We start from the raw sequence: 27,601 nt of genomic DNA on the forward strand, positions 1-27,601 counted from the left end.
AGAGAGAGAGAGAGAGAGAGAGAGAGAGAGAGAGAGGAGAGAGAGAGAGAGAGAGAGAGAGAGAAGAGAGAGAGAGAGAGAGAGAGAGAGAGAGAGAGAGAGAGAGGAGAGAGAGAGAGAGAGATGAGAGAGAGAGAGAGAGAGAGAGAGAGAGAGAGAGAGAGAGAGAGAGAGAGGGATTAGACAAACATACGACATCATGACAGCGAGGCGACGGGAGACGAGCCGACACTGACACGATGACTCATCGTCTCTCTGAGACACGACAGAGAGCGTTGTTATCAGCTGAGTGTTTACGGCTGACGACACGTCGACCACACCGCAGATCACTTTGGTGGATCCGGGATGAGGGGCGCGGTTTGAACCCCCCCCCCCCCCGCTCGAGCGTTCCTCCCACGAGCAGCAGCAGTCTGACTGCTGCACCTGTCGTCCTGCAGCGCCGCCGTGTCTCCACATGTCTCGCCTCGTCAGGCTCCCGTGGCGTTCACTCAACCTTGTTCCACCTGAGGCCAAACAGGTGAACCACTGAGATCCTCAGAAGCTACACGTTCACTCCTTGATTGTGTAAAACTTCATCTGGCCCTGCCGCGACTTGCTAACCAGCCGAGTGTTTGAAGAGGTCGAACCACACGCGGGCGGGCTCAGCTCTTGTTTGATTGGCTGCTTAGAGAATAAGGCGTGTAGTAGGGTTCGGGTTTATGCATCTCATTCCTCAGCTGCAAATTAAAAGACGACATGAAATGAAGTCAGTCTCTTAGGTTTTATCTGTGAGTTGGACAGAGAAGCACGTCTGAGTTTTTTTAAAAGGGATATTTGTTAGTTTTTGACTGCGTCGTCCTTTCAACTCTCCAGACTCCTGGGAGACGGATCTACTTCCCAGACTCTCACACATGACTGCGTCCGCCTCTGGCAGGTAGCAGCTGCTGGCTAACAACATTAGCAATATCTTCCAATTTTCCAGGCAGCGAAAAAAAGAAAAAGAAAAAAGAAAAGCTGCTGTTGGACTAAAGTGCTGAGCTCAGCGTGGCCTAATTGAATTGCAGTGAGTGCATGGCGTCGTACCAAGTGGCTCCTCTCCCCCCCCGTTGCCAAGGCACACTTAGATATCCCAGATAATCAATAGCTTCTCTGATGGCTCTGATGTCTTAGCTGAACGCTGCTGCTTCTATTCTGGGAGGAGGCTGACTCGCTTTTGTGTCAGAGAGGCGGTGATTTAAGTCGCTGGTAATGACATGATTCTCTTTGTCAACGTATGAAACAATAAGCCCAGCAGGAGTAATAATGATGCATTTATTTCCACATAAATCAGAGGAGATGATTTCGTTTACTTCCTGCTACTGCTGCACACGACCACTACGATCTCCGTGCACGTCATGAAACTGCTGCTGTTGATTTTTGGATTCCACTGAGACACACACAGCACTGATACAAAGACAAATATTCTGATCAAAGCGTCGTAAAGCCGACTCTTTTCTCTGTGATGGTCTCCGACTGTGAGGAGGAGCATGTGTGTGCAACCAGGATGATTTCAGAGGCCGACCTCCTGAAATTCAGCTAAAGACACTGACGTATTCTTCGACCCAGACAGTTAAAAACTCTAAAACACATTTCTGCTTTTCTTTCCTTTATGAAAAACAAACAAACATCACTTTGTGGTGCCGTACGTGACTAAACAAGGAGAGCAAATACAGCTCAGAAAAGCTCAGGACTGTCTGTGGAGTGTCGCTTTAAAAACTAATTTAAAAAAACCCTGCAGCAGCACCTAGAAGGGCAAATACTGTAAAATGTGTTGTTACCATGTGAGACCAGTGAATACGAATGACTTTACACGTGCAGGTGTGAAAAACAAGCCGACGCTGTGAAGAAAGACGGGAAGCTGGGAAGGGAAAAAGCTGCTTGGATAACAGCGAGACGCGGCGTTCAGAGTTCAGCTCTGTAAATATTGAAGCTTCAGCGTGTCAGTCTGTGCATCTTTCAGGAGGATTAAATCAGGTTCAGCTTTTCATTTACCTATCAGCCCTCTAAATCCACCCCCCTGCAGAGCAGTGTGTGTGTGTGTGTGTGTGTGTGTGTGTGTGTGTGTGGGGGGGGGGGTTATCTCTGAGCTGGCCTGCATCCAGAGATAACTGTTGTGTAAGGATGTGCGACTGTCAACACAGCCAGTCACTGCTGCGGAGGAACAATGGGCCGCCGTGGCTGCCTGACCCCCGGGGAATATTCCTTTGTTGCCGTGTGCTGAATGAAAAAAATAAATAAAATAAATGAAGAGTCTCAGTTTGCGTCTTTTCAGCCTGTATTTGCATTTTAATTGGCGTCAAGCCTCCAAGGCAGGCGTGATCTGACGGCTCACACCCGACGAGTGTGAAACTCCAAACCTTATTATAGCGTGTCGAATGAATCTTCAGACACACTCAGATTTCTTTGTCACCCCCAAACACGCCAACGCCCCGCACCCCCCTCCCCAAGTCAGTAAATCAGTCAATGATTTTGCTTTAAAAAGGGGGGGGGGGGGGGGGGGGGGGGGGGGTCTGGGAGGGAGGAGGGAGAGGGGGGGAGACATGAGGCAGAGGTTGGATTCGAACCTACAGCTGCTGTGACGAGGTCCGTTGCCTGCGTACGCACGTGACATCACCACGAGGCCGCTTGGCACCCCGACACCTCAAAAACATCATAAATCTAAAGACAACAATTAAAATTAACAGACAAATCCACCATCACTCAGGGAACCAATCACATCCTGCGGTCGGGATGATGTCATCCAGTTGAAGACGGCTCTTCTGTCCTGATTTTCTCCTCTTCAAATATTTAGGGCCCCTCACAGGCCCTGCTAACCTCTCGCTGCCAGAGGGATGGAAATCAATAGCACGAACATCTCGTTCAGCTGCGTTCCTCCCCGCCCTCCATATTTAATGGAGTCCTTTGATGTCGCCTCATTCCTCTTTTTCACAGAGCGTCCAGGAGCCGACATCGACCACGTACAGAAAAACAAGCCAACATCTCGCTGCTCCATCACAACGCTGACCACATCGATAAAAAAAAAAAAAAAAAAAAAAAAAAAGGTATTGAGGTGTTTTCAGCCTGGTCACAGGAGAGAAACCAAACCTACAACATGAACGCTGATATCTTCTCTCTGCTCTCATAAACTGAACACAGCTGCATAAACACAATGACGTGTGAGATCAAATCCAGGCTCACAGCAGTCAAGGAAGATCTTTGATTTGCTCATAAACACGTCACTTTTATTTACCAGTTGCTCTGAATGGTAAGTTGAGAAAATTTACCCATCAATACAAAACAAAACAAAACAAACAAACAGCCATGTTTGTTGGGTCTAACCCTTACACGTCTCATTGAAATCATGAAAGAGGATGACTTTTATTTCTTAACTGATAAAGATTCACGAGAAAAGAAAACGCCTGCACACGCCTCCTTGGGGCCGGCTTCACAGAGGTTCATGTTGTGATCTTCTCTGATAAAGACGAGGAGTGAATGTCATGAGTGCTGTGCAAACACTTTGTAGACTTCCTCTCTTAATCATTAACCGGCTGCAATCAAACAGTTTGTCCTTCAGTGCTCGGGGAGAGCACATGACCTGGGTCTTCACACCGCTGAGAAATGCCAACAGGCAGCATCATCAGTCTTTACTTGAACTCGTCGTGTGATGGCGAGCGCCGGTGAAAAGAGGTCATTCTGCTGACTCGTCTATTTTTCATGAACTGAAGCTTTCATCCTCGAGGAGGAAGACGGAAATCTGCTTCATGACACAAAACTAAACAGATACTTATGGTATCGTCTTACGACTGCATCTCTGACCAGGAGCATTTCCTTTAGGAAAACACACACACACACACACACACACACACATGCAATACACAAGCACATTTTACATTTCAAATACGAGCAACCGTGCAGCAGCTTTTATCCCAAGTGGTCTAAAGTGAGCGAGAGTCTAATCACATGTAATGGATGCACTCTCTTCCTTTCTGTCCGGCTGTGCACTCTGTTAATGTTTCCTGACAAACAGCTGGTTTCAGCATGACGGACGCCACTGATCCAGGATTTATTCTGACACTGAATCCAGGGAGGACTCGTGGTTATACTAGTTGTTTTTTTTTTTATGGGTTTGGGACGATATCTTTAAATAGATATTGTTGAAGTTATTGCAAATCGTGTAGGAGACGGGCCGTGGCGCTCGCTGGGGAAACACACATTGAGCAGAGTGCCAGCGAATGACTGCGTAGTGAGCGGCGCCGGTGGGCCAGCAGTTCACATTATCTCTGCATTTTCTTTTGTAGGTGTTGTAACGAAGCCCAACCCGACAATAACACACTCACTCTGTAATAACGTGGATCAGTTTGGTTAAACCAAACGGTGGGTTTATTTACTCCGGCCCACAAGGCTGTTGTTGGATTTTTACATGAATTATTCCGTCCTTTCCTTTGGGGGAAATGCAGTTCAAGCGAGTAATTTAATTATTTAAAGAAACAAGGGGGAAAAAAAAGGGGGGGGGGGAGAGAAAAAACAGGAGACTCACTTGTATGCACGCTGCAGCAATGAGCTATTTTTAAAGAGCAAGCCGTGCAGAGATGGAGGTTTCTTGAAAACGTACAGAAACAGGTTTCTGCATCACAACTTGTTTAGTGAATGAAATGTTGACTGAAAACGTCCAACAGTAGACCGCATGTGTATTTGCATTAAAAGGGGACAACAACAAATTCAAAATACTGCTGTGCCGCTTCATTCTTCTGCCCTGTTTTCTATCCGATCTGGTTCCCAGGCTTCTCTCTGATAGAAGTTGGAGATTGTGAGTGTGTATGTGTGTGTGTGTGTTACAGCAGCCACAGCCCATCAGCTCACTGCAGCAGCAGCAGCAGGCAGTCATCAGATAGAGGCTCTCAGCCCCGGAGCAATGGCAGCAGGAGAGCCAGGTGATCTGAGCTGGTACACCCGGGGAGACATCATCAGACTGGGCACAGCTCCATCAGCCCCCCCCCAAACACACACACACACACACACACACACACCATTATGATTTAATTAGCCATAATTATGCTCAAATCAATTTCTCAAGGGTCTGGAGGAAAGATACGTCCGCAAAGTAGAAAAGAATACTGCTTGGCACTTTTCTTTGTCTTTACTGTCCGACATCTGCAAACCGGTGAAGCTGTTATGGAGAAATAAAAAATAGTCTTGTTTTCCTCCAGTGGATTGCATTAAAAAGGTCTATCTCTGTAAAGATATTTATTGTAATGTTGTCAGTGGCAACTAAACAAAAAAAAACATCTCTGTAACACACTTTTTATTTACCTCGAAGGATTCGTGCTGCAGCCATTACAGCCTGTTTTGGCAGATGCCAACAGAAGCATTCCTGTGGCGTTAGCTCAGTTTAAACCTATTGTGTGCTTATAAATCATGTTTTAAAAAAAAGGCCAAGGTTTTAAAAAAAGAGAGAGAACTCGTCTTTAAGGAACGAAGTGGTGATGATGTTGTTTGGAAAATATTTAGTGTGTTTAAAGTACAGGTCCAACACGTTGCCTCATTTTAGACAATGAAGTCATGCAAGCTATTGTTCATCGAGATGTACTTCCCACTACCTCAACAACAATGTACATACAGTCATGACTGTGTGAATGCTGTATGTGTGGAGTGTCACAGGGTTCATTGTGTGTTCTCCAGTCCCACACAATCAGAATGAGCAGCTAGTATTTTCAGGACTCTTGTGACAAGCATGCATGACATAACACATGGAGATGATCATCACAAGAGGAGCAAAGCAGAGCCAACTGATCCCCAATCAGCTGAGATGGAAAAAAGAAAGAGTTGACTCACCACTACTGTACGCATACGGTGACTCTGCTGATCCATCCTGCAGGCTGTCCAGGATCTCTCCTTTGCCCACATCGCTGTCTCCGACCAGGAGGAACTTGAGCAGGTAGTCGTAGCTTTTCACCGGGCTGCCCTGGCTGCCCATCGTGTCCAGGCTGAGGAACCAGCAACCCTTTCTCTCTCTCTCTCTCCTGTGTTACTTCACTCACTTGATCCAAATACAAAGGTTATGTTTGTTGTGCCATGAACTTGCTGAATCAGGATCCAAGAGCATACCGTCCTTATGTTCGTGTCTTTAACTTTTTAACAATCAACCAAATATGGTGTAAAAGGAGGTAGTTTTCAGACAGGATGGGGGGGTGGGTTTAAAAAAAAAACCACACAATCACAGGAATGTCCGTCTTGAAAAACACATTTTCTTCAAAAAATCTGGCTGTGAAGAGCAACAAAAATGATTACCCTGTTTTGGTGTTTACAAAACTACTGTAAAAACCCGGTTTAGACGGTCAGTCTATAGACAGGTGAACCACCTTAATCTTAGTGACAGATTAATACTCTATTAAGGATTAAGAGCAAAGTCATTCAAAGTGTAACTACATCTGTGTCCGGGTGGCTGGATCCAACAAAGTACATGTAGGAAAGAAGAACATGTTGTTTCACCTGGTGTGGTGATTATAAAACTACAAGTGGGACTAATATTTGTTTGAAGCATGTATATTTATGCGGTGATGAGTTTCTCAACTACCAAAGCTTCTAATGTGTTTTGATCCCACTTAAAAAAAGACGCCTGCTGACTGAAATAGCACAAGGAACAACACGCTAGCTTTCTTACATGGATAGCTATGCTAGTTAGCATAGCAAGCGCTAACGGTACCAGCGGCGATGATTATTCAAAAGCCGCTGTTTGTGGTTATGCGTTATGTCACGCAACACACAGTTAGTTATAATATTGCGTTACCCAATGCAGGCAAACTCCCTACTAAATATATATATAAGAGAAATACTTAATAGCAAGCTAAGTGCTAACTTAGCTAGTGTATCAACTTCAACGGACATCCGTGTAATTTCAGGCCCCCTTGTCCTCCTTCAGTCTGAGTAACAAAGATTCCTACGGTGATGTTTTTACGTCCAGTTCGAATCTCCGTGGATGTACTCAGTGATCTCGGTTTGGTAATCTTCCCAATTTTCTCCAGTTATAATCACAGCTGTGGCTCCTCACTGCAGCACAAAACACTCACTGGCTGCTGACAGATCGGCTGCTGCTGTCTCCGCTCTGTTCCCGCCCTCTGACTTCACGCCCCGCCCTCCGACTTCAACGATTGGACAATGTTTCTGCTGTGACTCGTGGAAAATGCCGAGGATTGGCTGAACAAAACGCCCGTATAAAATTTGGTGTAAACAACAAACACGCAGATGGCGAGGAGGGGGGAGAGAAACGTGAACAACAAAGATGAAGAATTTCTCTCCCTGAACAAAAGCAACGACATCTTTTCACATCCATAGAGTAAAGTTTGTCTTAAATGTAATTGATTATTTTGATTAAAATAATCACTCTTATGGCCTTACATGAATTAAAAAAGACATTATTGTGTAGGGATTTCTTTTTGGGGGAATCACTTCTTGCAGTCAAAAAGAAAACCATTTTTAATTGAAAAACCTGATTGTGAGACTAAATCAGCTACTAATATAATATAAAATATATATTTATTAATATATATAAAATTAAATATATATTTAGTATTATATATATATATATAATACTAAATCAGCACTTTACATCTCTTACCATACTGTTTTTCCTGACATGTTGGACTGTAGCTTTAAATAATAGTCATCTTCTAGTATCTATTTTCAGATAATGACTCATTTTGAATCATTAAAAACTGATTTGTAAGGGGAAAAAAGCCATTTATCACAGCATGTGGGGATATAAATGTTAATAACAAGTGTTGATGTACACAGTTGTGTGTATTTGATGCTATGTACAGTATGTGTCTAATCTGTATGTGTAACATCATGACTCACCCGGCTGGTAAGCTGTGCCAGAACAACCTGCTGATCAACGCCAACTCACATAATAATAAATGAAACATACACACAGCAGCATCAGCTTGACAGCTAAAAGGTAATATGATGAGTAGAGCACATTTGCAACAGTAACAGGTTATGTAAAATATCATCATTTCCCATCTCCCATCTCTTTTGGAGCATGCAGTGGAAAAGTCTTTAAACAAGCTAAATAAAGAGACAGGCACAAAGCTTGATGGTGTTCTTCCCCATTTCTTACTCAAGTTATTTAACAATAATTAAAAGATGTATATAGAAATATTAATACGTTGAGTGTGCACTTTTGTGGCCTCTGTTGCTGTTAAACTTCTGACATTAAATTTAGTCAGACTGACGTGATTCCAATTTGTATTATTATTCTCGCTGTTGAATAAACTATTCATCTGCAAAGAAGTGTCACAAGTACTCAAATACGTGTGAATTTTATTCAATGGCATCTTCACATTTAGGATAGACAAATACAGAGATCATAAATCAATCAAAGGTTAAAAAATAATTGGGAGAAAGATTTTTACGGTTTAGAAAAACAATCCGTGTGTAAAGATTTAGGTAAAATAAAATGAGAATAATTCACAATTAAAAAAACAATGTGACATGTTGGATAGAAGCTACACCTGCTTCCTTATCCGGATTTCAAAACACACATTTAATCACAGTTTCTTCTTTGTTAGTCAAGCACAGGGATCGGTCACAAAGCGATTAGAGTAACACGACACAAAGTCCGGAAACATCGACGTACGATTGTTGTGAAGAACGAAAAGACGCTCTGTGATTTAAGAAGACGTAAAGAGGCACACGTGCAGCCGGCTGCTTCTCTGTCTGTAACAGTCTGACGGACGCAAATCGCTCCAGTGTACTTGTGACAATATGGCAGCGCAGGAACCTAAAGGATCACAGGAGGAGGAGACTAACACTTCTGTCCGTACACAGGTGGAGGTCGGCGCTCTGAGAGAAGGAGTCAGAGGCTCCTTCACGCGGGCAGGATCCAAAGAGACCACTGGAGCACACGACTCACTGACAACTCATTTATTTAGGTGAAGCAACTGCACCTTTACTGGTTTCTAACCAGTATGAACGTTAGAATGAAACCACACGTTACTCTGCTTCATGCTTCTGACAGATGAAACTCAACCAGGACTCTCTTGAATCTAGTGTTGTCGTGCTCGAAGTCGGTCCTGGTCTTGAGTTTAATTCTGCATCATGACTGAGATTAAAAAGGGACAAATCTTCTTTCTAAAACAAAAAAACAACAATTCAACTGGGGACACGCCCACCTGCACATAAGTCGAGGATTTTTCAGAGATATTAACGGTCTTGGTCTTGACTCAGTCTCCATCCCTACATGTCTTGTTCTTGTCTCGGGTACTGTACGTCTTGAGTCTCGACTACAACACGACCTGAATCCTGCTGAAATAAAATACTAATAAAGTGTATTTGAACTCTGTTTTGTAGTCTTGACTTCCTGTCATGTCAAATCACTTTGCAAACACCTTTTTATATAAACCTGCTTCATCAATAACGTTAATATGATTATTGATTATTAGTTTGCTGTAAGTGATTTGTGTGAACGAGAACTATATTATCAAACTAATCTGAATTTATTCAAAAAGAACAAAAAAAAAAGAATTTAAAATTATTGGTCCAGCTTGTTTCATTTCAAGTAGATTCTGGTTAAAAAATGATAATAATAATAATAATAATAATAATAATAATAATAATATAAAATCTACAAGTTACAACTATTCACATGGTCAGTGCAGTTAATACATAAATACCAAATACTTTCTACAGACGTATAAAATGACCTCTGCAGCTGACCTTGAGCTGTCTTGGTCCCTTCGAGTGGTTTCCTGTCTGGAGGATCGTGTTTCTGAATCACGGCTCGTACTGATGCTGTTCACGTGTTTTAACAGCAGCTGGACGTGACTACTTGCTGGTTTTGAGGTTCTTCAAGCTCTAAAACACTGACACAGTTCTCGTTGTTCTTCCCGCGACCTGATCAGAAAAAAATCACCTGATCAAACGGGGGGAAAAAAAAGTGCTGACTCAGCGACTTCAGTTTTTGTTCAAACAAACTTTCAGAATTATTCATCATCTTGCATGAAAGCTGCGAAACTCAAAGATCCTGCTGCTTAATTCGACCTTGCTTCCCTCGCCCCCCTCTTACCCTCCGTCCGTCCGTCTCCACCTGATTATTTATTCACTCACTTCCCTCCTCTCTCTCTCTCTCTCTCTCTCTCTCTCTCTCACACACACACACTTGATGATGATTTCTCTCAGTCAGTCTTGGTGGATTTGTGTCTCCAGGGGTAAATCAGCTCGCCGACAAACAGCTTCTTCACCAGAGCGGCCCACGAGTCTTTGGGGTAGCAGCTGTAGGTCGGGGTGCGGTACGTCTGAACCACAGTGCTGCCCTTCAGAGGGTTAATCTGAGGAAGGAAACAAACAAGCGGGACACTTTCGGAATAAATAACTCACAAACCCCGACACGTCAACATCGGATCTGCTAAGAGCGACAAAGCGTGACGTCATACCTCCATCATCAGGTGAAGGGCGGTCCCCGGCTCCTCACACAGAACCCTGAACTTCACTCCCTCTGTAACGATCGCAACACACACGTCAACAAGAAGTCCGGACGTGACTTCGTACATTTTAAGAAAAAGCAGGCTGTCAGGGTCAAACTCTAATAGTCTCATTTCTGTTTTAAGGAGCTGATTCGTCTTGCATCATGATAAGGGGGGGTGATAAAAGGAGACGTACCTGCTAGTCTGTAGGAGCGGAAGACTCGGAGGCCCACGGCGAACAAAGGGAAGGAGTTGATGAAGTCCACACTGAGGTGGAGGACGCCCTGGAACAGCACCACCACCAGGCGCAGCTGCACAACAAACACAGGGACGCACGGGGCTTGAAAACAAACACTTTTTTGAGTCACTTAGATCAAAGACATGAGTCACTTCATGAGGCCTTCATTGATCTAAGTCGGATTTCCTAAACGGCCTGAATAGATCGGCGACTCGTCTCACCAGAGTGAAGACCAGGTAGTAGAGCGCCGTCGTGGGCAGCAGAAACAGCAGGATGGTGAACAGCAGCGTTCCTATGAAGAGCTGCAGAGACAAAAACACTCACACAGTTTAACGCCTGCATCCCTGTGACGCTGAGAGTGTGTGTGTGTGTGTGTGTTGATGTGCAGGGTACCTGGTCCAGGTCATAGGAGCAGGAGTCCACCCTCTGCCGCAGCACGTTCCACTTCTTCCCCCTGAAGAGCCTCCAGAGAGACGAGAGGCCGTAGATCTTCAGACAGTAGAGCCTGACGGACGCACAGATCAGAAATAAAATGAAAGTCTGAATGACTGATCAGCTGATGAATGAGCAGAACGTCTGCACAAACAGGAGAGAGGAAGAGGAAGGAGACTTTAACGGGCGGGTGGAGCATCACTATTTTTACACATGCAGTCCTGACACTTCACGAGTCTCTTCCTCACACACACGTCCCTCACAGTGGGAGGTTGTTCCTGCTGTGGAGGAGAAACAGGCGAGAGCTCTTCTTCTTCTTCTTCATTTTCTGTCTTACACAACCTGAAGCCTGATCTGAACAGAAAATATTTCCAGGATTTTTTTTTTCTCTGACTGGATTCAAACGCACGTTCGACATGTTCCCAAAAAAAAAAAAAAAAAAATCTGTCGGAGCATAAATATGTAAGCAGGAGAGTGGGTAATATTTCATCATACACCACGGGCGAGCGAGCTATCTTTGGAGCGAATGCATAATTTAGTCAATCCGTTCTCCTCCAACATTCAACACTGTGAGCGCAGCGTTCACGCTTCGACAGCCACGAGTCGCCGTGGTTACAAAGCAAAGTCAACACAGCAGGTGAGAGGTCGACAACACAACGTACACACGCATGTTCCTGCATCACAAAGAAGGAAGAAACATGGAACAATTCAAAGAGTCAGAGGAGCTGGAAACAGATTGAGTACGAGGAGGTGTTAGTTTGTTTTATGTGACTTTGATTTACACAAACACTGAGCTGGACTCACGATCACCTTATGAAACAGTGAGACAGTGAATGTGTCAAAAAGTCTTTGAAGCTCGTTTACTGTCATTTGGTTTCTTTGTTCTGTCACATTTTTGTCCATCTAAACTTCTTTTCATTGGATAAATCCGATTCGTTGAAAAAATATCCAAAAATCTGGTTTTATGGTTTTTCATGAAGGAGTCGGAGGCGGCGCCTAAAGCTCGATCAGTTGGGTTTAAAAACATTTTTATCTAATCTAAGAAATCTTCAAAAATACATAAATAATCAGAAATAGACACTTATTTCCCTGATAAGTTGGAAACTGTCGTGATTGGTCCTTCCGTCCACCACTTTGGCTCGCAGCATGAAGGGACATTTGGCATGACTCCAAATGTTTTTTAAGCTCTCCTGACCTTTTGTCCGATCCCAAAACAAAGATTTACAACTTCCAGCAGGTCGACAAGCAACTCAAAAGGACGATCACTGCTTCCTGTCCGGGATGAAAACCGTCCCTTAATTAACCACTGACATTCAGAGCCCGTATTAGTGCGGTGGACGTGAAGCAGCCACTGATGGAAGAAGGAGGAGGACGCCCCCTGCAGGGATCCGAAGGAGGACCCTGACCCTGCTCTTCCTCTCTACGAGCACGAGACATGACTGCCTAGCTGTCTTTGAGGTTAGCGACGCCTCACCTGGCTCCGTAGACGTAGAAGCAGTAGATGTGGAAGGTGAGCAGGGCGACCATGTCGGAGAGCAGCGAGAGGGCAAAGGTCAGACCCAGGCAGGCGGAGAGGCCTCCGTACCACAGGATCCCCTCGATGAAGGGAGACATGAGGTGGATGTAGCCTGCAAGGACAACTCAAGGTCAAAGACGATGTCATTTCTTTCATGTTCAGATGAAGAACCTTTCTGTGCTACGTAAAGCTCCGAGGACGTCGTGCTTCATGCGCTGGGACTCACTGATCCACAGGTGAATGTGGTAGAGAAAGAAGCGACCCAGGACTTGGTCCAGGGCCCGGTTCATCTTCAGCCCTGCAGGAGCTCCCATCAGCCACTGCAGCAGCTCCTCCAGCTCTTTAGCCACATGCTGAGGAAGAATGAGACGAGTTCAGCAAGACGATAAAGAACGTTTTTTTTTATCTCAGCTGATAAAACACACACGCACACACACACACACACACACTCACGTCGGCTGCAGGCACCAGTGCGTTGGCTAACGTGCTGATGTGGTTGTCTCTGTAGAGCCACCAGACGAGCAGCATGCCGAGCGCCACGTCGACCAAGAAGGAAACCACGATGTTGGCTTTTCTGTGAATCACACACAAACATGAAGAGCAGGGAAAAAAGAAACACAAAGAAAAGGTCTCTGCTGCTTTTCAAACGTTTACCTCATGAACTCGGCGTGTCCTGCGGCTGGTTTGGTCGAGCTCAGTGTCCTCATGTGTTCGGTCCTGTAGCTGAGCTGGACGCAGGTGGACAGCTTACCGGACAGGAAGCGGAGCGGATAAAGACTGAAGATCCTGAAGATGAAATAGGGTTCATATTTAACATTATTCTGGAGCTTCGTGAGATGCTGCTGCTGCTCTTTGTTCCTCTCACCGCAGGTCACAGATCCAGGTCCATATGGAGAGCAGCCAGCTGATGAGCACGCAGAGCGGGACGGTGGCCTGTTTGAGCAGCTCCACGATGATGCTGGCCTCTCGACCGTCGGACTGCCAGTGCGTCGACTTCAGCGGCCCGTCATCGTATCTGTCCAGGAAGAAGAGCGGCTGGCTGCCGGCCACCGTCTGGAACACCTGCACCAACGAAGAAGAGGAGTTGACAGAGGACAAATAGGACGACCGATGACCTGAGTGACCTCATTCTAAGGCACTCGGTCATTTACCCCCTTCAGTCTAAATGAACAGCTTTCACACAGAACTTGTTTTTTCTCCTCCTCGTACCTGTCTGAGCTCAGATGGCGTTTCAGTTTTGGGGTCTGGAACGCCATTCTCGACGGGGTGAAGCTGCGACAGCATCACCTTCCTCTGCTCGTAGTGGACAAAGATCACCTTCTCCTCCTCCTCCTCCTCCTCTTCCCGCTCTTCTTTTTCCCCTTCAACCAGTTCTCCCTCCTCCTCCACCTTCTGTTTCTTCTTCTTCTTCTTTAAACCGTCCGGCTGAGACGACTTCCCGTCTGGTTGTAACAGAAAAATCAGTTTTTAAATCATCTGTCAACGTTTCCAACACAAAGTCCTCCTTTATGAAGCATTTAAACACTATAATCTGAGCAGTTTTTCACATTTCCAGGTCTTCTGTATAAACCCAGTGAATAGAAGTCTGAGGCTCTCTGACCCCGGTTGAGGATCTGGCAGGTGAAGCCCGTCTTGCCCAGCTGGCGTTTGATCTGGAGCCAGCGCTCCTGAGGGAAGATGGTGCTGAGGTCTCTGAGGAAGCTCTCCATCCCCTCCTGACCCTCTTTAGGTAAACTCCATGAACCCAGCACCGACAGCTCCACCCCACTCTGAGCCTGCATCTGGGGAAGAAGAAGAGGAGGAGGAGGAGGAGGGGGGGGGGGGGACAGATGTTCAACTTCTACTCTTTCGTCCGGGCTTCAACTTTTTACATTTTTGGTGAAAGCTGCAGAAACTTTTGCACGAGTTCTTCTGTTTCAGAGAATCGATACAGACAGACTTAATTTAACCCTTTAATACTACCATAGAGAGCACAAAGGTGTGTCCCTCACCTGTTGGATGTACTGTTTGACCTGTCCAGGAATGAACGGGTAGTGGATCACAGCCAACACCACGGCCGAGTCGTGACCGGAGATCCAGCGTCCGACCAGCAGCCCGCTGTCCGCCCGGTTACAGCACTGAGGGAAGAAGATCTTCAGCACCATGACTTCACTGCAGCTCAGCGCTCAGCCTCCAGCAGCTCCGAAATACCTGAAGAAAACAGACGAGGACTAAACAAACCCCCCAAAATACAAAGTTAGTCTGTTTCCACATCTGCAGGACAGAACAGAAAGTCACCTGGTGCGAATTATGAACAAATCCAACAACCTCATGGTCTGTTTCTCAACGTTAGCTGACTATAAAACTGAACACACAAACGATAAAACATAAAGAATAAATGTTTCATTTGTTCGTTTTTGTTTTTTAAAGTCGATTTCAGACTTTAATTTGGTGTTTTTCAAACAGAGTCTGGTGAACAAAAGGAACAGTCGGTTGACCTCCTTTAATGCCCTTCACGTATCGAGCTTGCAGCCCGTTGCTATGGCAACAGGAAAAGCCCCAGGCCGAATGTCATTGATGGCTGTGATTTCAACCAGAAGGAAAGTAGGTTAGCTGTAGAGTTGGTTAAAAAAAAAAGAGATTAAATGGTTTTTTTTTAAATACGACAAACACGGTTGGTTATATCCGGAACCTGTTGTCAAGTTCATCGCAGGTATTTCACCCTCAAAGTTTTTCAAATCAACCCGGATTATTAAAAAAACAACGAAATAATTCAGTGGAGAATAAACTCGTTAAAAAGACGAGAGATGACACAAAATAAAAGCGTGTAAAATAAATTCTATACCTGAAATATTAAATCTGTCACAAGCTTTCTTCTTTCATTTATTCCGCCGAGTTGGGTGAAGCTACATGTAGAGAGCGAGCGGCGCCATGTTTTTTGTTGACAGTCCGTCATATTAAATGTTCCGGGTAGAAAAAGGAGAAAAACTATTTTTCCGTTTATGTGACTTCAAAATAAAACACATGTCATTTTACTTTGGAAGATTGCACATCAAATATAAACAATTTTCGACCAGTATTATATTTATAATATTTATCATCCATTAACTTGATTTATGTGATTGTTTAAGCATTATCACTTAACATTAATACAATAATTTAATTAAAATTAGGTTAACTAAGCGTTAATACATTCATGCAATCAACATTACCGAGGATAAATATGTGATTCTTATTCAGAGGTTTTCTAACTGAAAATATTAAAGTCAGTGCTAATTTAAGATTAATAATAAATTCATAATGACACATATACGAATCCCTAACAACTATAAAAAAAATCTATAATAACCTGTGTGTTACTCACCAGTGTGTGTGTCTTTGCTGTCAGAGTTTATGTTAAATGAGGAGTTGGCCCAACTGTTAAACATTTATCTCCTCCTGCAGTGACACAGCAAGAAAAGAGCGGCAAGAAGAAAAAAACCCTCCAGACTGAAAACTGCTGCTTTTATTAAACTGAATGTTTTAATGTCTTTCTTTCCACATTGACAGACGCTGCTGTAAATAAAACACATGACAGCTCTGAATGTCTTGTTTTTGCTTCACTGAATGATTTTTAAAATGTGCTGACTATTTCACAGTTTATGGTATTGACAGGCCTTTTATAATGAATGTTAATACTTCAGGCAACCCCAATGTAATAAGTGTTTGAAAAATACATCTTCAATAATGCTGCAGTTTACACATGCGTCAGATTATGTGGACAGTAAATGCCTCCTTTTACCATTTTCATTACATTTGACTTGGTTTATTTTTTACATTTCAGCTTAATAATAGGGATTTAATGTTTACTGCTTAATTTACATTTTATAAAAAACATTCAATTCAATACAGTCCAATGTGATGCTTGTACACGATTCCAATTGTATTTTTAGTGTTTAACATTAATTTACTTTCTAAAGTTTGTCTTCACTATCACTATAAAATGTCTTCTATAGCCTACATCGCTCTCATGTTATTATATATATTTTCTATTTGTTTATTTGTATATTGGTGTATTTATAGGTTTTATTTTTGCTTGATGTTGGGTGCTCTTTTATGACTTTTGGTGAGTTTGAAGAAAGAAAAAAAAACGACATTACCCAGTTGGTGTAGCGAGTAAGACCGCGGTGCATTCTGGGTAGCGACACGGTAAACAGAAGCACGTTGTAGCTGGATGAGTTGTGAGCGGATCCAAACCGCTGACAGAGAAAAGATCCAACATGTCGGATGTCTTACGAGCTTTTCAGGCGTCTTTCTTCGCGATGTCTCGTCTGGTTTCGTTTCCCTGGGCGGTGAGTATGACCGAGTTTGATCCTGGCTGGCAGAAACTTCACGCCAAACTCCGTTAAAAAAAAAGTGACTATTGGGGATTTTGTGCGTTACTGCAGAACATGCTGATGGTAGATTATGAGTGACAACTTGTCACCAGTCTGTGGACCTTTCGGCGTAATTCGGCACACATTTGACCCCCATTCAACACCAATAATACAGTGTACAGTATAATACAGTTTATGAGTGGTTCATGTCTGATTTTCAGTTTTTAGAAAAAGACCTCGAAACCAACAAATCATCAGACTTCATTTTAGCCATCCTGAAACAGGTAAGCAGGCCTGCAGAGGAGCAAACAGTGTATTTCATGTATTCATTGTGCACTCTTGATTTCAACAACCAACACTTTTTTTTTTGTTTCCTGTTTTTGACAGACTTGTCTTCACGCTCTGTGTCAGAAGTTTCCTCCATCAGTCAGATTCAGGAGGTTGTTCCTGTCAGAGATTATCAAACGGGTCAGTAATCTGTGTGTGTGTCATGTAACAGCAAAGGCTGCTGGGTATTTATTCATCTGTACAACCAAAGTGTTTCCTCATTTTAATTGAGGAAGGGGGATACTCATATTATAAAAGGAAAGCAGGCCCATCCATAGCCGACTAGTTAAAGAATGAAAGCCTCTTCTTGTGTGGACTCTGTGCAGCAGGAGGCTGCAGGCTGCGATCCTCTGGACGAGCTGTACGACGCGCTGGCTGAGGTGGTGGGAGCCGAAGAGACGACGGAGTGCTACAAGAGCTACTTACTGGTACCAAACACACTCACACCGGTCACTCAAAACTACAACCAGGAGCAGCGTGGAAGACTGAGTTCCTTTTTTAGCTTTCCAAAATAAATCTGTGAAACCTGCTGTAGAAAAAGTCAAACACTGATTTAGTTTAATTAACCCATGAAGAAAGGAGTGGGAAGAAGAATAAACTCGGATGAAAACGGGAAACCCGACTGGAGTCCCTCTGACCCGGACGTTAACTTTTCCTTGATGTTTTTTCCTCGTGCAGCCGAGCGGTGGCGCCGTCAGTCTGCTGGAGAACGTGGCTCTGATCTCACAGGGGACCACCGGCCTGGTGACCTGGGAGGCAGCTCTCTACCTGGCTGAGTGGGCTCTGGATCACCGGCAGGCCTTCACCGACAGGTATATAAACCCCCCCGTCTCTGTGCCCTCCAGGATCAGCCCGTCTCGTCTGACCTTCTCTTTCCTCTCGTTGTGTTTTCAGGACGGTTCTGGAGCTGGGTAGCGGCGTGGGCTTGACCGGCATCACCGTGTGTCGCTCCTGCAGCCCGGACAGATTCATCTTCAGCGACTGTCACCCCAGCGTGCTGCAGAAGCTGCGAAGCAACGTCGAGCTGAACGGTCTGACGGAGCGGACGGCTCCCGCTGTCAGCGTGGAGGAGCTGGACTGGGCGGCAGTGACGGAGGACGAGTTACAACGGATCGGCGCCGACACCGTCATCGCTGCAGGTCGGATCTCTGCTAATGAAATCACATGAATGAACTGTTACAGCTGTACTTAAACAACTGTGAGTCACTCTTCTGACTGACGTGACTCCTCCCCCCCCGTGGTGCAGACGTGGTGTACGACCCCGACACTGTGGGGATTCTGGTGAAGCTGCTGTCGAAGATCCTGAGGTGTTCGTCTCGTGCGGTCCTCCCTCAGGTCCTCATCTGCTCCACCATCAGGAACCAGGAGACCTACGGGGGCTTCAAGCAGCAGCTCGGTAAGAGAGCACAGTTTGCTCTGAAACAAACGAGTCCTTTCACATATTCGAGGTGTCGCCTGTAACGGATCTTCTTCAGGTTTCATTTCTCACCCGTCTTGTTTTTAAGCCCATCTTCAGGATACAAACGTTGTGACTGTTGGATGGTGTTAACGCTCCGTTTGTTTTAACGCCGACAGAGGATGCAGGAATCAGCCACCGTGTGATGGCCGAGGCCGTCAGCCACGTGTTTCCTTACAACAGAGACTCTGCCATAGAGCTGATTCAGCTGCACACGTGACTCGGCTGGAGAACAATAAAGATTTTTATTTACAAATGTACACAGTAACAAAGTGTCTTTTTTTTATACATTCAGTGTGTGCTTTGAAGTGGGAATGAAAAGGTTTACTGCCGTGTTTCACTTTCTACACGTTTGAAAAAATCTGGACGTCCCCGCTTCCAAACATCCCAAATATTCTGTCTCGATGTGTCTGCTGTCGTTTCCTTTTAGTTTGTCCAAAACAAAAACAAGCTGCAGAAAAACATGGATGGTTAAAAACACGGATGGTTTTGGTCTGAGAGTTTCGGAGCGATCCGTTCGTGTTTTCCCTCAGGGAGCTGTGATCAGAGGCAGGACGTTCTGGTCCCAGTTGTCGTCCCAGCACTGCCCTCTGCTGGCGCGGAGGCTCTTCCTGAAGGCGCCCAGTCTGCCGTCTGAACTGGGAAACTCTGACAGGAGGGACTGGAAACCCCCCCAAAAAAAGACAAATCCACAGTTATGAAACGAGCATCACATCTCCTCGTCCTGTAACGGGCGCACGGAGGGCGTTCGGGGGTTCCACTCACCTTGAGCTGGTCGGCGAGCTCCTGGGAGTCTCTGAAGGTCAGTCCGTTCTCCTCGTGCTTCACCAGCTCGTGTAAACTGACACCAACACAACATCTGTTACTCCTGAGTCACGTTTAAACAACAAGTGTGACGCAAAGTGTCCGCCTTCGACAGTGATGATGAATATGAAACATCAAACACTGCCCATCGTGTGTGTGTGTGTGTGTGTGTGTGTGTGTGTGTGTGTGTGTGTGTGTGTGTGTGTGTGTGTGTGTGTGTGTGTGTGTGTGTGTGTGTGTGTGTGTGTGTGTGTGTGTGTGTGTGTGTGTGTGTGTGTGTGTACGTGTACATATAATGTGAATGAGACTCCGCGTTCGATGCTCACCAGTTGAAGTTGATGGCGCAGACGGGCAGGCAGCAGCCGAACATGTCGACCACCTTCATGGGCAGATCCAGACCGCTGGACGACATGTGGAGACAAACACCCAGGTCCGCTGAACCTGAACACACACACACACGCGCACACACACACACACACTGAATCTTTTGATACTGCACCGTACCAGCCTCCTTTCAATGTTTTAAGTGTGACCTCAGCTTCCTCTCTTCACAGCAGCAGACCAACACGTGTGTTGAAATGAACACACAGGAGGAGCAGGTCGTGTGTAACGTTGACCTTTAACCTTACCTAATAAAACTGGATAGTCCTCGGCCTCCAGCCACGGAGTGCAGATCTTCACATGTCGTAAACTCAGAGAGTCAATCAGCTTCATGTAGTGTTCCTTCTGAGGACCTTTACCTGCAACACCAAAGGAGACGCACTCCGGTGAAGACAGAGGAGCAGCTCAGACGTCAGACGCGTAGACGGAGGAGGACGCCTTACCTGTGATCACGCACACGAGAGACGGTAAAGAAGCTCCTCCTTCGATGAAGCCTTCGTACTCTGTTAAAAGGACAAACGGGCGAGCGGTGAAGAAACACAAAAACACGTTTCACCCTCGTCGATGGAAATCAGAGGAAACGGGTTTAAAACCCTCTCTCACCTTCGAGAGCCTTCAGGAGGACGGAGAAATCTTCATCCTCTGCGGGGAGAAAAGAAAGACGTGCGTGTGTTTAGAACCACTGGAGCCTGAGATGATGGCGGCTCAGATTCAGTGTTTGACTCGTTCAGGTCGTCTAAGGAGCGAAAGCTGAGCGGCTTCCTCTCACCTGTCCAGCTGGTGCTGCTGAGCAGCAGCGCCGGTCGCTCCGCCCTTAGAGTCACCGTGTCACCTGTGAGGTCACGAGCCGAGAACACCGTCCTCTCCACCTGAACGTCCCCTTCATCAGAGCTGAAAACAAAAACAGAGTTACAGATAACTGGAGGACACGAAAGATCCCGCTAACAGAGAAATGCACGACTTTAGAAAGTGGACGGAGCCGAAGGTCGGTCCTCTGTACGTGGCGTGTGTAACTAACCGCTAGGCCACTGCTGCCACTTGATTAACTGATGTGTGTGTATCATTGCTTTTCTCACCTTTCACTCTGGAACTGAGGATACGTGTCGGCCAGTCTCATGAAGAGCTCGTGCTGCAGCTTCACAGGAGTCTCTCTAAAGATGGCGGCCGGTCTGTCGTACAGCGTCGTCGCCCTGCAGAGACAAAAGACGGTCAAGAACGTCTCTGCAGGTGAAAGACATTCACTCATTGACAGCTGGATAAAAACATCATGCAAAATGAGGATACACATTTCTTTATAGCCATCACAAGCCTCAAGTGCTGAACAGAACATACTTGATGCCCCAGTTTTCCTGCAGGTCGTCCTTCATGGCGTTGGTAACACACAGGTTGTGAGCGGCCAGAGGTCCGAAGAAGTGTTCATACCTGGAAGAAAACAAAATAAAACCCTCCTCACTTTATATGACCAGCAACACTGACAAAAGACCGACAGATCTGATCTAAGATCTATCTGATTTAAGATTTCTCTTAAAAAAAAGAATCATTTACGATCCAAGGACGAAGTCGAGACAAACATTGATTTTGGATTAAAAATGATAAAAAAATGTTTGTTATAAGAGGTCATAAAAAGTTCAGTTAACCGACCACTTTGCTACCCGGACCAGCGGGTGTCTCTGTCCGTGACTCAGAGCCATGATGGTGTAGCCGTAGTTGTGCCAGTCGATGATGAATCTGCTGCCTCGCAGGACGCTAACGAGCCACGCGACTGCGATGCTGGGCAGTCCCGGAGGATTCTGGGACATAAACATGATCATAAGTCTCATGCACTCCTTTTTGAATGTGTCCGAGGATGAAGCTGAAGTCGTCTTTGTGAAGTTACCTGCATCAGAATGTGAGACTGAGTGTCCATCCTCAGCAGCACAAAGAGAAGCTGCAGCACCTGAAGGATCACCTTCGTCACATATGTGAGGAGTCTCGGCCCCCCTGAAAGAAACAACGCCGTCAGTTTCCTGTCACCAAACAGACACAGTGTGTACGTGTGTGTGTGTGTGTGTGTGTGTGTGTGTGTGATTACAAACCTCGAAGACCTTTCACTTCTGTTATAGGAAGGATCCGTATTTTCTCTTGTCTCAGGACGTCGGGATGAGGTCTGGAATCTTAAATGAGGAGGAAAAAAACACACGTTTCATTTCACAGCTCATCGGAAGCAGGACTTTTCTGGATGAATGATCTCCTCTTTTTTTGACTACAGAAAGTAAAGTGCTGCTAAAGCAGTAATGATCATCTGTAAGAGACACATTAGAATCCATGTAAATAACTAAAAAGGATTGTGCAGCTGCTTCAGCTTCAACAAATCTCAGCAGCAAGATTCTTAACTAGAACTCACATTACTCCATGTTAGTTTAATGTTGTCTCAGCCCATTTAACCCTTTACATCACTACACATCCACTCCACTCTGCTCATTTTCTGTTTTAGTTTCAACACTTTAACCTGAAAGAGGGAACGATTATAATTACAATTAGAAATATTCCCGCTTCATTCTCACCATGAAAGCCGACAAAAGTCACATTAAATCCGTGTTTGCTGAGGGACAAGGAGTGATACTGCATCCGAGGGCTGCGACCGATGTCCCCCAGCACCAGCACGCACACGCGCCGCTCGGTCTCAGCATCCCTGCGCCGTAACCATAGCAACGCGAGGACGGCAACAAGAGTCAGAAACACAAGCGGCCACGTGACGCCCGAACCCGAGAGGAAACACGCCGTTAAAACGGACGAAATAAGTGTGAATACAGCCAGGAGAGCCGTGCGCGTGCAGTGCGCCGCCATGTTTGTTTGGGATTTGTGATGACGTGGCTCGATCAGAGGGGGGCGGGGCTACAGATTTAAAGGGGACTCACGCTGTAAGATGCGTTCAGGTACTACTGATGTAAAAAACTGTAATCATGGCTGAATTAAAGTTCAAATATGTGAGATATCTACTGTATTAAATCGTAAAATGATCTTATAAATCTTACTATATTATCACATATTAAGGAATCACGTGTTGAAGTGCTGGCTGGTTCTGGTGCAATGGTTTGTTTTCATTTTGACCAGAGAAGGTCTGAGATTAACAGGTGTTGCAGAGATGGTTCAGATAGAAGTGATTGTACCCGAGCTAAAAAGCCTCTGCATGTTTCTAATAAGCTCCAGCAGCAGAAAGCTGCTCAAACTAGGATCAATGTTGGAGATGCTTTTGAAACATGGAGAGAGGTTAGAACGCAGAAAGCTTTACAGACCCATGCAGAGCTGGCTAAACACTGAAGCTACAGTGTCCACCACATGCAGAGCTGGCTAAACACTGAAGCTACAGTGTCCACCACATGCTGAGCTGGCTAAACACTGAAGCTACAGTGTCCACCACATGCAGAGCTGGCTAAACACTGAAGCTACAGTGTCCAACACATGCAGAGCTGGCTAAACACTGAAGCTACAGTGTCCACCACATGCAGAGCTGGCTAAACACTGAAGCTACAGTGTCCAACACATGCAGAGCTGGCTAAACACTGAAGCTGCAGTGTAAGCGACACTACAACCTGTCGATGTTACAGATCCGCTTCAGTGTTCCATAGACATGTTTAATTACCTAGCCTGGTATCTTAAATTTAAACTATAAAATACGGGGAAAAAAATGTTGGAAAATAAGTTGCTCTTTTAACAGATAATTGGTTTGGTAACTGATGAGAGTTTAGGTTTCAAAATAATGTAAAATTTAACAGCGCGAGAAAGTTGAGTTTGTAGTGTATCTTTAACGACCTTTTTTTTTTTTTTTAAATGTTAAGAAACAAATGTGAAAATGTGGATCAATGCATTTTCTTGTGTTTTTGACACTTTAAAGGGGTTATATGTGACTAATGAGGCATGTGAGAGGAGTGTGAATGTGTGAACTTTAAAATAAGCCAACTGAATTAAAAAATGACTTTTTTTTCTTAGTCAGGACCCGAAGGACTGACCATATTGTGATTTTACTTGATTTCGTAATTGTAACCCTTCTGACGTCACAGCTGTTTCCTCCCCTATCCCCTTCTCTCCTCCTGTTGTTTAGAGGACAGCCCATCGTCCCAGCAGCACTCTTCTCTCCCCCTCGTGTTTCTGTCGGAGGATAAAAGCTTCCCGGAGCCTCCAGGCTGGGACTATCCGCGTGAGAAGATGCGGGCAGCGGCGCACGCGCTGGCCGCAGTGCTGGCTCTGTTTGCCGCAGTGTCCGGCTCGCAGGCGGAGGTGATCGATGACATCCTGAGCAGCCTCAACAGGGGAGCATCCTTCCTGGAGCGACAGCACGAGCACATCAACCTGGACGGGGTGGTGGGCTTCCTCATGCTGCAGGGTAAGTAAACAAGTCTGCAGAGGAGACGAGACAAACACCCGTTTGTTGTCGGGGTTTGGTGCAGCTGCACTGGGTCAGCTATTCACTCAGGATACGAGACTACTAATCCTGGAACATTTGGAGGGGAATCAAATGCATTAAGGATGAAAAAGGATAACTAAACAACTTTAATTTAATCTGCTGAAAAGTAGATTTTATTTTGAGTTTGTATTAAAGCTTACATCACATTTGAATGAATCTGAACATTTGCTGAAACATATCACAGGTATAAAAACAAGCTGTCATCATCTGCACTTTTCTTGGTCTGAAGAAGCTTTTAGTGTTTTACAACACATGGTCAATGATTTGTACAGAAACGTGATCTGCAATGTTCAGTTGTTTTTGTTTCTTTTGTCAGTGGAGTCTGTCCGTAATGTTTCTGGTCTCAATTTATTTGTTTGATTTTAACAAAAACAAAAACTCAGCTGAACTGAAGGAAGCAGTTCGGACGTGGCCTCACACCGACCCGGTCAGCTGGGCTCAGAGGACCACCGCCGTCGCTCTGGTCAAGCGTCTCGACCAAAGCTTCGAGAAGGCCGTCACCGCCCTGCAGCAGAACGACCCCAAATACTACAGAGGTGAGAAAGGAGTGTCATGTCCGCCGTGCTCTTAGTGCACGACACATGTGGATGTCTCAGCAGCGTGTTGTTTCTCACACCCAGCCGGTGGACCCGCTGGTGGGCGGGTGGTTTGTTTGCACGCCCCCTGTGGAGAGGCTGCAGTCCTGGAGGCCGGCGTCCCCACTTAGACTTGTGGATGTCTTTCTCGTCCAATTTCCAACTCGATCCTCTGTTTTTTTTTCTTCTTCTCAGCAGCTTCTAAATGTTTCCTCTTTCTTTTTTCTCCGTCATGTGACTGGCAGAGTTTGAGCCCCTGCTGTCGTGGAGTTTCTGGTTGATCCCTCAGACGTGGAGCGCCACAGACCCGAGCCTGGTCTACTCCTCCACCATGACCACCGAGTGCTACGACGAGCAGCTCAGTGACAAGTGTCTGACCCTGCTGCTGGGAACCTGGTACGAAACAAACCGGCGACACGCTTTAATCATGACGTGAAACACACCGAGGTTCACGGATGCAAACAAATGAAAATCTTTGTTTTAGTCGACAAACGTCAGAAAAGGCTGGTAGAAAAAGCTGCAAACGTCTGGATAAGACGAGCTCTCGAGGGCTGTCACTTTTGTACCATCATAGATGACAGCCAGGTTTTTCCTGTCCTCTCATTGGACGAGGTTGTTGTGGCTGTGTGCAACTGGACGGGATCTGCAGACACTACTAAAGCAAGTCATTAGAATGAAAAGAGAAGGACGTTTTGATCTGTAGTTTTATCAAAAAGAACATCATTTTTTTAAAGTCCCAGGGGATCATTAACGTTTTCATCCATCCTAAAAGTTTAGTCCTCAGTCAACAGAAATATTCAAAGTGGACTTTTGTGTCCAACGTTTCAGTGTAAAGGAAACTGTCTGTGTGTGTGTGTGTGTGTGTGTGTGTGTGTGTGTGTGTGTGTGTGTGTGTGTGTGTGTGTGTGTGTGTGTGTGTGTGTGTGTGTGTGTGTGTGTGTGTGTGTGTGTGTGTGTGTGTGTGTGTGTGTGTGTGTGTGTGTGTGTGTGTGTGTGTGTTTTCAGGAAGATGAACGGGACGCCCTGCATTGTCACCAAACCCTGCCGGGACACCATGACCCAGTTCGGTTGTCCACATTACTCTCTGTCTCACCAGCTGCTCTACTTCATGATCGGAAAAATGGTGAGACGTGCGACTTTATCATCACAAATGACACAACCAGCGAGGGGCCGATTCAGCGCTCAGCGGTTTAGAGACAGCACGGACAAGTGTCATAACCATTCTCACATGCACTTGCACTAGTTCAGCAGGAGCGAGTCACTGCTTTGTGTTTTGCTTGCGATCAGAAAGGATGCACCAACCTGCTGAAAGGCGACACGCGGCCGTCCCGAGCCAACATGACCGAACGAAGCTACGAGAAGATCTTCTGCTCCAACATGATGAAGACCAACCAGGACATCATCAGAGACGGCCTGAGCGAGCAGACGGTGGACATCTTCATCGAGAACAGTGAGTCCAGTGTCTCTCAGTCCACCCTGCACAGATTTGACTCAGGCTTGTTGAGAAGCTTCATCAGAGTGGTGAACACGACCTGAGCCGCTCTGCTTTCTGTCAACAGTCCTCATTTGTGGATTGGCTGGTTTCTCTGACTTCTACAAAGCTGATTGGCTGCAGCACATCCTCAGGCTGCAGGATGAGGAAGTGGGCTGCTTTGGGAGAGACAGTAAGTGACTGAACACAGGTAATCGTACCGGTGTCAAACAACAGTTCAATGCCTTTGAATCAAAGATGTTTACTTTGCAACTTTCAAGTTTTAGGTCTGATATTTGATCTCAAAATGTCTCTGAATCTGGTCCAACTGTCCGAGTCGTTTCTCTCTGTGTGGCTCAGAGTTCATATCTATTATCTAACTCTAAAACTGAATTGAAAAAAAGAGTTAGGTTACGTGGTTTTTCCTGACACTTGAGACTGAAAAAAAGCTGGACTTTCTCCTCTTCTGCTGTTATTGTTTTTTCCTTCAGAGAGCATCATCTCTCAGATCATTGGAGACGAGCTGCTGGAGCAGCTGCAGCCTCACCGCAGAGTGAAGCGGAGGGAGAAAATACTACCAGGTCAGTTTGTGTGACGATGCTTCCTCCGCCGAGGGCGTCGCACTGCGTCGTGTTTTTACATCGGTCGTCTCGTCTCCTCTCTCCTCTCACAGACGGCTGCTCCAGTCACATGACCGCTGTGGCTGTCGGCGCTCTGGGAGGTTACCTGAACTACTACCTGGCAGAGCAGGACATCACGAAGCGGCCGCTCTCCTGAACGCCCTCACCTGCTCTCCTCCCCCCCCGTCCCCCCCCCCCCCCCCCCTCCTCCTCCTCACAGGTGCTTTCCTCTGATAAACACTTCCACAGGTAGAGATGCTCTTCACGGCTCAACTTGTCACTTTATGAACACGGTCGTAAGATGATGAAAATGCTGAATAAACTCGGGGATGTGGCGGCTTGACAACAGATTAGACTTTTTCTTCTTCTTCCGGAGCGTGGTCACACAGAGGGAACTCCTCTCCGTCGACGTTCGGTTAGCGTTTCCGCTGACGTTTTGGAAAGTAGTGATCAGATTTATCCTACGAATCTCAGAGAGGAGGAAGAGGAGATGATTGATGATCTGAAAGGTCATTTATCGATTTAGACTTTTACTGCAGGGTCTAA

At 45.6% G+C, this 27,601-nt stretch overlaps 4 protein-coding genes across 4 annotated transcripts; 2 read left to right on the top strand and 2 right to left on the bottom strand.

Annotated features, from left to right (window-relative positions):
* Positions 1–8,299: 8,299 nt before the first annotated feature.
* Positions 8,300–15,166, bottom strand: pigq (phosphatidylinositol glycan anchor biosynthesis, class Q). Its single transcript, XM_079366458.1, has 14 exons — positions 14,911–15,166; positions 14,635–14,822; positions 14,244–14,424; positions 13,853–14,085; positions 13,509–13,705; positions 13,298–13,429; positions 13,097–13,217; positions 12,870–12,996; positions 12,602–12,755; positions 11,089–11,200; positions 10,917–10,997; positions 10,654–10,768; positions 10,428–10,489; positions 8,300–10,322 (listed from the first exon to the last, which is right to left on the bottom strand). The coding sequence occupies exons 2-14, from the start codon at positions 14,785–14,787 to the stop codon at positions 10,170–10,172; spliced, it is 1,821 nt and encodes a 606-aa protein (XP_079222584.1). The 5' UTR covers positions 14,788–14,822; positions 14,911–15,166; the 3' UTR covers positions 8,300–10,169.
* A 1,533-nt stretch (positions 15,167–16,699) lies between these two features.
* On the top strand, positions 16,700–19,249 carry eef2kmt (eukaryotic elongation factor 2 lysine methyltransferase). The gene is made up of 8 exons (XM_079365636.1): positions 16,700–16,953; positions 17,199–17,261; positions 17,365–17,445; positions 17,631–17,732; positions 17,983–18,116; positions 18,199–18,443; positions 18,551–18,700; positions 18,880–19,249. Exons 1-8 carry the CDS (start codon positions 16,882–16,884, stop codon positions 18,978–18,980), a joined length of 948 nt encoding a protein of 315 aa, XP_079221762.1. The 5' UTR covers positions 16,700–16,881; the 3' UTR covers positions 18,981–19,249.
* alg1 (ALG1 chitobiosyldiphosphodolichol beta-mannosyltransferase) lies at positions 18,982–22,930 on the bottom strand. Its single transcript, XM_079365634.1, has 13 exons — positions 22,489–22,930; positions 22,021–22,098; positions 21,822–21,925; positions 21,587–21,735; positions 21,278–21,367; positions 21,022–21,135; positions 20,715–20,836; positions 20,549–20,587; positions 20,389–20,448; positions 20,194–20,304; positions 19,891–20,005; positions 19,526–19,601; positions 18,982–19,421 (listed from the first exon to the last, which is right to left on the bottom strand). The coding sequence occupies exons 1-13, from the start codon at positions 22,769–22,771 to the stop codon at positions 19,290–19,292; spliced, it is 1,473 nt and encodes a 490-aa protein (XP_079221760.1). The 5' UTR covers positions 22,772–22,930; the 3' UTR covers positions 18,982–19,289.
* A 648-nt stretch (positions 22,931–23,578) lies between these two features.
* On the top strand, positions 23,579–27,547 carry cUnh16orf89 (chromosome Un C16orf89 homolog). The gene is made up of 8 exons (XM_079365635.1): positions 23,579–24,308; positions 24,773–24,925; positions 25,210–25,360; positions 25,970–26,087; positions 26,252–26,414; positions 26,524–26,628; positions 26,927–27,016; positions 27,109–27,547. The coding sequence occupies exons 1-8, from the start codon at positions 24,131–24,133 to the stop codon at positions 27,210–27,212; spliced, it is 1,062 nt and encodes a 353-aa protein (XP_079221761.1). The 5' UTR covers positions 23,579–24,130; the 3' UTR covers positions 27,213–27,547.
* Positions 27,548–27,601: the final 54 nt, after the last annotated feature.

This window comes from Symphodus melops, assembly GCF_947650265.1.
Source record: "Symphodus melops genome assembly, chromosome: 17".
NCBI lineage: Eukaryota > Metazoa > Chordata > Actinopteri > Labriformes > Labridae > Symphodus > Symphodus melops.